Genomic DNA, 10,231 nt, shown 5'->3' on the forward strand with positions numbered 1-10,231 from the left:
GCAACTATTATCAAACAATAAAAAAGGAAAAACATTATCTAAAATGATATTATTTGACATCCTCTTTCCTCTGTATGTACATTTCACTAAACAATTGTGCCCAAGTACATATGGACATTCAGTATAATTAATTTGCCTGCTCCTAATTCCTATCTTAATTTATTACAATTATTATTAAAAACTATTACATCATATGCAGATATATAAATAGAACAAATGTATACAGAACAGAAAGGATGAATTACGTAAACACCCCGCGCAGGTGAGAGGTTAATTAAGAACCTAGTTCACGGCAACCACTAGCTCCGGTTGCCTAACAATTACAGGCCTAATTTTATCCTTCCACAATGCGCTGAACACGTCGGCCTCCCCAGCCTTTCTCTTCACCTCGACAACCACCAACCGGTCAGTCAACCGGTAAACCTCCAGTCCCACTACGTAATTACCGTTCTGTCCCTCCATCTCCAACCCACATTCTTTCTTCTTCCTCAACTTTACAACTCCGACCTCCGCCTTCACCGCCTCCTCCACCTTTTGTATGATATTCTCCGGTGGCTCCTCCACCGTCAGCCGATCCACATCCTCTGTTGTTTTGTATTTATCAACGAACAATCCACCCAGGTCCAACCCCGAAGAGAAGGAGATAATGTCAAAAGCATTAAGATCAACCAACTGCTTCTCTTCCTCATTCGGAATACCGCCAATATCTTCTTGAATTTTGATCTCTTTGTAGCCCTTTTTAAACCAGGGATCACGCTTGATTTCATCGATGGTGATCCTGGTTTCAGGGTTTGTATCCAGTAGGCGAGACAAGAACCGCCTGAGACCCGGCGACATCCACTTGGGATATCGGAACTCGCCTCTGTAAATCTTTTTATACAACTTCATTAAGTTCTGATCGTTGAAAGGCAAATACCCGGCAGTGAGCACGAACAGAATGACGCCGCATGACCAGACGTCGATCTTGGCGCCGTCGTAGCCCCTTTTGGCAAGAAGCTCCGGGGCCACGTACGCCGGCGTGCCACAAAGCGTGTGCAGAAGCCCATCTGCCTGGACTTGATCATTCAATGCGCTGAGCCCGAAATCGGACACTTTCAGATCCTCATTTTCGTCGAGCAGCAGATTTTCGGGTTTCAAATCCCGGTGGTAAATGCCCCGGGCGTGGCAGTAACTCAAGGCGGAGATCAGCTGCTGGAAGTATTTCCGGCTCTGACCTTCCCCCAACCGGGCTTTCGCCACTTTAGCGAACAACTCGCCACCTTTCACGAATTCGAGAACGATGTAAATCTTAGTCCTGGTGGCGAGAACCTCGTAAAGCCTGACGATGTTGGGGTGGCGCAGCCTGCTCATGATGGAGATCTCACGCTCGATGTTGGCCATGAGATTTGCGTCATTATTGAGTCTGCTCTTTTGGATGACTTTCACGGCGACACTTTCCCCTGTAGCAATCTCTCTGGCGTGGTAGACTTTAGCAAATGCACCACAACCCAGAAGTTTCCCGATCTCATATTTGTTGAACAACTTTTCCGATGTCACAGCCATGGTCGGCCGGACGGAGCCCGAGGGACTCTTGGATCTCTGGTGACAATAAGCAACCTAGAGACCCAAAGACAAGAGGATTTCGAAGTGTTTCTCAGCAGCAAAACATGGAAGGAAAGGAGAATTCAGGGTAAAACGAGGATGGGTGTAGACTTCTGGTGGGAGTATTAGTAGGTGAAGAGATGGCTATGTTATTTTTAGAGAGTGGTTGAGATTGATAATTGGTATTAGGCGTTATTAATAGGCATGTTGGGGTTGCGAGGAAGTGCAAACGGGTGGTTTCTATGTCATTTGTCTTGCTTTGGGACTATGTTTGAATGAATGGATTAAGTTGAAATAAGCATGCATGTTGATGAAGTGGAAATTGGTGTTTCTAGCTCATTTGTCCTGCCTTAAGCTAGATTTGAGTGGATTAATTTTAGATTAGGATTTTTGTTTTTTCTTTTTATATATTTGGAGAGGCTTAGATATATTTTTTATTTCGTAATTTAGGTCATTTGACATTTTCGTATTTTAATTTTCTAACATAGCATTTTGGTTCTATATCTTTTTAATTTTCATAATTTAGTTATTTTCTTTTCAAAGTTCATCCTTTTTGCCGAAAAAATAGATGTGCATGTCATGTAATCTTTTATAATTGGGGTAAGGTTTCCATTAGTTTTTTTTCCAGCATTTTTGCTATTTATCTTTTTAGGGTAGTATTTTGAACATATATATTTTTAATTTTGTGATTTCAGTTTATTTCATTGGAGTTTACCCTTATCGTGGAGGAGAAATACAACGAAAAAAAGAAAAAAAAAAGACTGGAACTGCTAAAATTAAAAGATATACAAGACCAAAGTACTATTTTAAAACGTTAAGAAGATAAGATGTCAAATTACAGAAGTTCGATACAAAAAAAGCATAGAACCTAGGCAAAATTATAAAATTACTCTTGTATGTATTAGGGATAGCGAAATTGGTCCCGTAAATATGAGACTAATAATTTTTGTCCTTTATGTTTTAAATTTGTAGCAATTCTGGTCCTCCCGATCAAAAGTGATCGAAAATTAGCAAATCAAATTAGGGCTTAGGATTTCGACGATAAATATATATTACTTACATAGTCAGCATCCTACATCGATGCTGACATGGCAAATAATAGTTAACTACCATCCATCACCACCACTACCACCTCACAGCCGGTCATTTCGGCGGGTCTCTAGCCACGCGCACCACCACTGAACTTGCCATCCGTCATTGATCCAACCCTGCAACATGTGTTTCAATCGGAGTTCAAATGCACCCCAATTGCTAATTATAGTCTTGTCCTAAAACCTCGATTTATTTTTTCTCTCGTCAAAATTCGCCGTCGTCCGATCTACCTACTGTTCGAGACCACCACCAATCAACTTTCCATCCTCCGGCAAGTTGATTGCACCCAAGCCTATCCATTTTTGTCCACTATCTAGTTTGTTCTCTCCATTTACTTTTTTGCCTCACTCGCCACTAGTTTTTCCATTATATCTCCGACACTAGCAATCATCTCGCCTGCGGACCGACACCCCTAAGTTTGCCTCCCCATGCATCGCTTCGATCAGTTTTCATCAACGGCACCATCCGTGTCATGGCCTCCTTATCGGTTGACTTCTCCTATATATTTTGATATAATGGCAATTTTGGTCCTATATGTTTTAATTTAGTGGCATTTTTTCTCCTTTCGACCAAAATTACTTGTCAGCAGCCACATAAGATGCCACGTGTTTAAATTGAGAGCAATTGGCAATCGAAAGCCCCTAATTTATCTGGCTAATTTTTTAATAAAAGAGAAAAGGCCTTTAATAGGATATGCCTATAAATTTTTGCAGCAAGCGTGGTGACTTCGGTGCCAAATTAACTCATTCGAAAATGTTGGATAAGATGAAATTTGGTAAAGTTCTTTTGTTTTTCAGGCAATAGGACTCATCGATAGTCATGGCTTTTATGAGGAATCTGAGGAAGAGATTAAGAACCTCAAGGAAGTATTGCCGGAGATAAGGTCATTAGACATTAGCAAAGAGAGCAAACTCTCTTTTAAGAACGTCAAGAAACTTATCTTCAGTGAAAACCCTCTAACATGGTGGGATAGGAACAAGATCGAAGCTATTATGAAAGTCAAGGAAGAATGCAAGTAAGAGTACATATGATACAAACCTATCCAGATGAACATGAAAGACAAGAAGGATATGCAGATGATTATCAAAGAGTATATGAGTTTTGGACTCATCGAGCTTGGAGTCTTTACCTACAATAGCCGTGGATTACTGGTTAGAACCTATGGTGAGATAAAGAGAGTTAAACCTAGGTTGGTAATTAACTATCAAGGTAGTAATAAAATATTAGAATTTGATGGTTATTACATTTCTAGTAGAGAGCACTTAATTGATTGCATTAAAGGTGTAAAAATGTTTTCCAAAATCGATTGCAAATCTATTTTTTATCAGATTAAGATGGAGAGTAAATTAAATAAATTTACTCCATTCTCCACACCACAAGGACAATATATCTGGAATGTGCTTTCAATGGGTTTAGCATGCACCCTAGATATTTCAAAGGAAAATTGATAATATTTTCAAAGATAATTTTCAATTCATGTTTGTCTACATTGACGACATACTAATTGCATCTAAATATATAAAAGATTATATTAAACATCTTGAAATATTTTTTTATGCATGCCATAAAGAAGGTCTAGTGCTTTCTAAGAAGAAGGCTACTATTGTCGTCAATAAAATTGTATTTTCTAGGAGTTCTTATTGACAAAACAGAAATTGAGTTATAGGACCATATTGTGGAGAAAATTCGCAATTTTCTAGACGTACTCAAGGACAAGAAGCATTTGCAGAGCTTTTTGGAAGTTGTTAATTTTGCAGGTATCTTCATTAAGGATCTTGCAAGATACAAGAATGATTTCCAACCACTTTTGAAGGAAACAGAAAGTTCAAAGTAGAAATGGAAGAAATCCACATGAAAATGGTTCGTAAGTTGGAACAGATTTGCAGTAAATTGGCAAAGCTTGTTATACCACAAGACGAGGATGAATTGGTGGTTTACATAGACGCCAATGACTATAGATGGGCAGCGATGCTCATGAAAGAGACAACTAAAGGGGAACACCTTCTATAAAAGGAGGACATGTTCTCAGAACAACAAACCAAAGTCTGGCATATTAACGAGAAGGAATTTTTGCAAGTTGGAAGGCTTTTAGGAAATGACATTTATTTTTACTAGCTCAAGAATTCATTCTAAAAAAGTTGATAATAATAATGTTAAGGCTTTCTTAAAAAATAAGTTAGAATCTAAAATAGATCAGGCTCGTATTATCACATGGCAAGCTGAATGCCAATATTATTATTATAATATTGCCATTATAAAATCTCATGAGAATGTTCTTGTTGATTTTTTTGACAAGAGATTGAGGCATATGAAGCAAAATCCGTCATGCTGGGACTTAAGGCACATCCCGAACAACTTAGAGGAGCTTGACAAGAAGTTCGGACAACTGCCCAAGTTGCCTGACAAATCTAACAAGCTGATCTAGATACTATCTAGGTCGCCATAAGGAGTTCCTTTTTTACATCTACCTCGCTATGAAATGACCTATGAGAACTAATTATTAAGGCATCATCTTCGGGGATGACTCATGAGTTGACGAAGCATGACCCTAAATATGCCCTTAGAGTGTAAAGCTCTAGACCAGTAGCGTCGGATTCAAGTATCGATTGCACAAGACCATCGCCAAACTCTGGTGAAAATGGCATCAATTGGATCACAAGAAGTGCAAACTCCTGATGATTCAAGTCAACCCAACACCTATAGAGCTAAAGAGGGAGAGTGAACCTTAGGCCGATGACAAACACCTCTAAGGCTAATACTAACGAGTTGATATCTTCTTATACTGCTTGGCAGGAATATCAACGTTTGTGGAAAAAAAATAATTTTCCACAAAGGAGTAAATCCAAGCAAGACTATTATCGAAACATCATAAAAATATAATAGGGTCTGGATGTTAGAGGGGTCAAAATCAGAGGATGTCGGAGAATGGTATAATTTTGGAGCTCTAGCTTCAATTCATACTATATCACCTAATTTTCCAAAGATTTCAAAGCTTCCGCAATGGATTAGTGGGACGATTTTTGACTTATGACAAAATAAACCCCACTTAAAGATAGGAGTATTCTGAAGATAAAATTCAAATCAGCAGCTCCAGAGGCGGAAGGAAAAGGGTCTCATCCAACATTTCATTGGTGAAGTTGCAGAACCGGACATGTTAGATTTAAACAAAATTAAAGCTGCCTTAGGAGAAGCTCCACTAGTGTTCGCCATAAGTGAAGATGACATTTCCACCAGAAGAGCTTGGGGATTATTATAATATATAATAATATATATATATATTGTTATTATATAATTAGTAAAATTAAAAAGTATAAAAAAATAGTTTTTTGGTTTGGTTCAGTCACCGACAATGGAAAGAAAAACCTACTAAAAAACTAATTTTTTTAAAAAGAAAACCATACACCTTTTGTTTGGTTTTTTATTCGAACTGAATTTTCAATTTGACCGATTTAATTGAATTGTGAACACCCTTAAAACTATGCACATGAAAATGGGGATAAATCCAAATTACCCCCTAAACTATTGAAAAATGGCAAAAAACTTCCTTGAAAAAAAATAAAGGACAAAGTGCCTCCCCAACATTTTAATAAAGAAGCATATTATCCCCTCTTTGGGCAATGTAGTTCACTTGCTCATTTTGGCGACTGGTTTAACTATTTTGCTTTGTAAGTTGTCAATTTTACCCATAATTACTAAATATAAAAGTTGAAAAACATTAGCACTTTCTCTTTCTTTATATTGCAGCATGCTTCTCTATTCTTTTGGAGCTTTTCTTCTATGAATTTTATGTAGTTTCTACCAAAATATGTGCAGTATAGTAATTAGGAGGAAAAGTGATCAGTTACAAACTAAAATAGCTAAACTAGTGCAAAATAAGTGAGTGAACTACACTGCCCAGCGGAGGGAAGGGGGTAATATATTTCTTTATTAAAATGTTGGGGAAGGCTTTTTGACCCACTTTTTTTCAAGGGTGTTTTTTTTGCCCTTTTTCATATTTCAGGGAGTAATTTGGGTTTATCCCTATAAAAATGTCTTATTTAAATGGACAAAATGCATAAACTCCCGCCGCGTTTTAAAAAGTCAACTAAAAATTCATTTTTGTTTTAAAAATAGGCTAAAAACCCCTTTGTGTTCTGTAAAACTCAGCAACAAACACCCATTCCTTTAGTAATTAACGAAAGGTGCATTACACGTGCTCTTTGTGCATGTAAGGGTATTTTTAACTGTTTTGACATTTTGTTAGATGTTTTACTAAAATGCCCTTTTTTGTTTTTGTATTCTTTTATAATGAAAATTGAAATATTAAATTTTATTTAATTTATTTAATATTAAATATTAAATTAAATTATATTTAAATTCAAATAATTTTATAATTGTTAATTGTTAATCTAAAATTCTTTTTAATTCATAAAAATATATATTTAATTACAAATCAAGACAAACATTTACCATATTTTGAAGATGAATAAAAAATGAAACCAAACACTATGCATGCTTTTCATGAGGATCCTCCAATAATTGCATACATACTCTTGCAATTACATTACATGAGGAAGATTGAACAATCCCTCAACATTCTCACTGAGTACTCTGTTTTAAGTCATCATAACGGATGCTTCTATATGATGCCATAATTCTCTAGATCCGTTCAATTATCCTTGTCATCCATCTAAAACATGCATATACACTCAAATAGTATTAACATATACGATATGATATTACCAAGAATATAATAAATCTCGCAAATTCATTCAGTCCCCACGGTGGGAAAAAGGAACAAGATTATTTATCAGATTGTTGACTTTGATGCAGTAGTTTTTCAGCGATTTTGTTACCTTTTCTCTAACAATTATAACGTATTATCAGCAGAAAGAAAAAAAGAATTGCAGGAAAATTATATATATATATATGGATAATAGAATAAATATAAATAAAAGCTGTATATTTTTTTGTCCTTTTGGCCTTATACTTTCACTTTTCCGTCCAACTTTGAATTAAAATAAAATTGGACTCGGGAGGAGTTTCATATATATCGAGCCGATTTTGCTTCACCTCCATCTCTTTCTCTTAACCAAACACAAAATTATCTCTTATACATCTATTTTTATTTCCACTTCTCTTATTCCTCCATTTTTCACCCCAACCAAACACACTCTTAGTTTCTGTCTTTTTTTTTCTTCTCTTTTCTTCTTTATTTGTTTTCTACTTGTATATTTTATTATCTATTTTAATTAGTAAGTACTAGTAAATTACCAAGATTTAATTGTTTATTATTGTTAAAATTATTATATTATTATTGGTAATTAGTTTGAGGATATTTAAATTCTAATACTAGAATATTAAGTATATCTATGCTATTATTATTAGTTTAGAAGTGCAAAAATTTAATGAAAGTCTGAATATTATTTATGATTTATGAGAAATAAAATGTACTTGTTTATATTATTCTCTATGAAAAAACTATTTATATAACTATATAAATTATTTTTATGCATTAGCACCGTTCTTAGCAAAGGCGCGCGTCACAACGTGCGCCATGGCTCCAAGAACCCTTTGCACCATGAGCACTACTATGAACTCAAAATACCACCCAATCATCATACTCAAATATGAATTTGATTATACTCCTTCAACTCTTGAAAAACATTAAAAAGATAAATGACACTACAAGTAAACTAATGAATGGGTTCTCATAAAAACCAACAATACTTAACTGTAGGGCACAACTAATAAGTAGAATTTGATGGCAAATCAATACTTACCAACACCATGGTGTTATACCAGCACTAAGAAGTACCCTCGAAACACCATCATGGTCTTCTGAGCAAGTATAACAAATATAATTGAAAGAAAATTAACTTATTAAGTTCATTGAAAGAGTTTAACTTGAGAGATGGAAGATAAAAAAGAAATTATTTTATTTTAAGTTGTTAGTAACTTAGTTAACCATGGTTCCCAACCTAACATACCTGGATATATCACATTCAAGGGCCAGAAAATATTAGTGTTGAAAAGTTACAATACTTGTCTATATGAAGCATGAAAGACTTGTATAATCTACACTCAAGCACAACTTGTACATTTCTTATTTGTTTTCTTTTAAGCTTGATCCTTGGGGGGAGAAGGATCCATGTAATAAGAATCAATATTACATACTGAACTTGCACTATCTAAAAGGAATCATTCGTAAAATTAAAGAGGGGAACTGCAGTAAGTAAACATTGTTCGAATAATTATTTTGTCAGTTAGCGTGGCAGCCACCTGGACGATCATGCTCACATGTAATTGAACTCTAGTCAGACAGCTTGAAGGAGTGACAACCATTTCTGCTAGAGATATGCTCAAGGATCTAAAGAGGATGTTGGACCTAGTTCAACTGCCGAACATGAATCTAGAAATCTTATCTCCAGAGGAGTCTTATCATCTTGAAGGATAAGCCTCCAACAATTAATACTTCAAGTTGGAAGTTCTCCCCTTGATCATTGAAGTCTATAGCTTAATAATTGCTTTCTCAATCCTTGGTGGACTCAAAACTCCCTCAACAGCTAGGAGGCTAGGGCTATAGAAATGGATTTTCCCCCTCGATGAATGGTAACGTATTCTTAACACTTGCACGCACAAACCATGCTATTATTCAAATAACTCTTGCATTGAATTATCATCCCATATTACACCTTTTCAATTTGAATTCTTATTTCATTACTATTTACTAATTTGAACATTTGAGTACTAATATGTTTTTTATAGGTTTTCACTCCAAGACTTGTGGAGAACTACGCCCAAAGGGCTCAGATTAAACTAGGGGTGGCAGATGAGTCGAGCCGGCTCGCGAGCTCGGCGAGCCGGCTCGACTCGAGCTTGAAAAATTCGAGCTCGAGCTCGAGCTCATATTTGGCTGTTCACCAGCTCGCGAGCTGGTGAATATTTTTTTATTTTTTTTATATATTTTTTTTATTTTTGAATTTTTTATATATTTAATTTTATATTTAATATTTGATTAGTTTTATAATTAAAACTGACCATATATTATAATTATTAATCAATATCATACATTTTATTTTGGATAGTAATAAATTATGGTACTTTTATTTATACATTTAATCTTTATATAAAAATAAATTTAATCAACAACTTAGTAAATTATAATTTTTTATAATTAAAATTATTATTTAATATGACATATATAAACTTTATGTTATATTTTAATATATATTTGTTTTACGTTATATTTTTCTTAAATTGACAATTAATTCACTTATATTTTTTTATTATTTATAAATTTATGTCAAGATTTAGTAATTTCTATGAATTAATCTAAAAATTATAATAATAATAATAATAACAACAACAATAATAATAATGATGATGATGATGGTGGTGGTGGTTGAACAATTCTAATTATTATTTTATTATATATATAATGAGATTAAAAAATTTAATCAATAAGTACGATATCTTAAAATCCGGACTCCTGATTCATACGAAATTTAAATATATACAAGATTGTACCCATTAGATCATATCCGACGGTATGATTTAAAATCACATGGCCTGATTC

At 34.7% G+C, this 10,231-nt stretch overlaps 1 protein-coding gene across 1 annotated transcript; it reads right to left on the reverse strand.

Moving 5' to 3' along the window:
* Positions 1–25: 25 nt before the first annotated feature.
* Positions 26–1,862, reverse strand: LOC105163865 (CBL-interacting serine/threonine-protein kinase 11). Its single transcript, XM_011082364.3, has one exon. The coding sequence runs from the start codon at positions 1,540–1,542 to the stop codon at positions 283–285; it is 1,260 nt and encodes a 419-aa protein (XP_011080666.1). The 5' UTR covers positions 1,543–1,862; the 3' UTR covers positions 26–282.
* Between the last annotated feature and the right edge of the window lie 8,369 nt (positions 1,863–10,231).

The sequence above is a fragment of the Sesamum indicum genome, linkage group LG6, assembly GCF_026168435.1.
Source record: "Sesamum indicum cultivar Baizhima isolate 11 linkage group LG6, ASM2616843v1, whole genome shotgun sequence".
Taxonomy (NCBI): Eukaryota; Viridiplantae; Streptophyta; class Magnoliopsida; order Lamiales; family Pedaliaceae; genus Sesamum; species Sesamum indicum.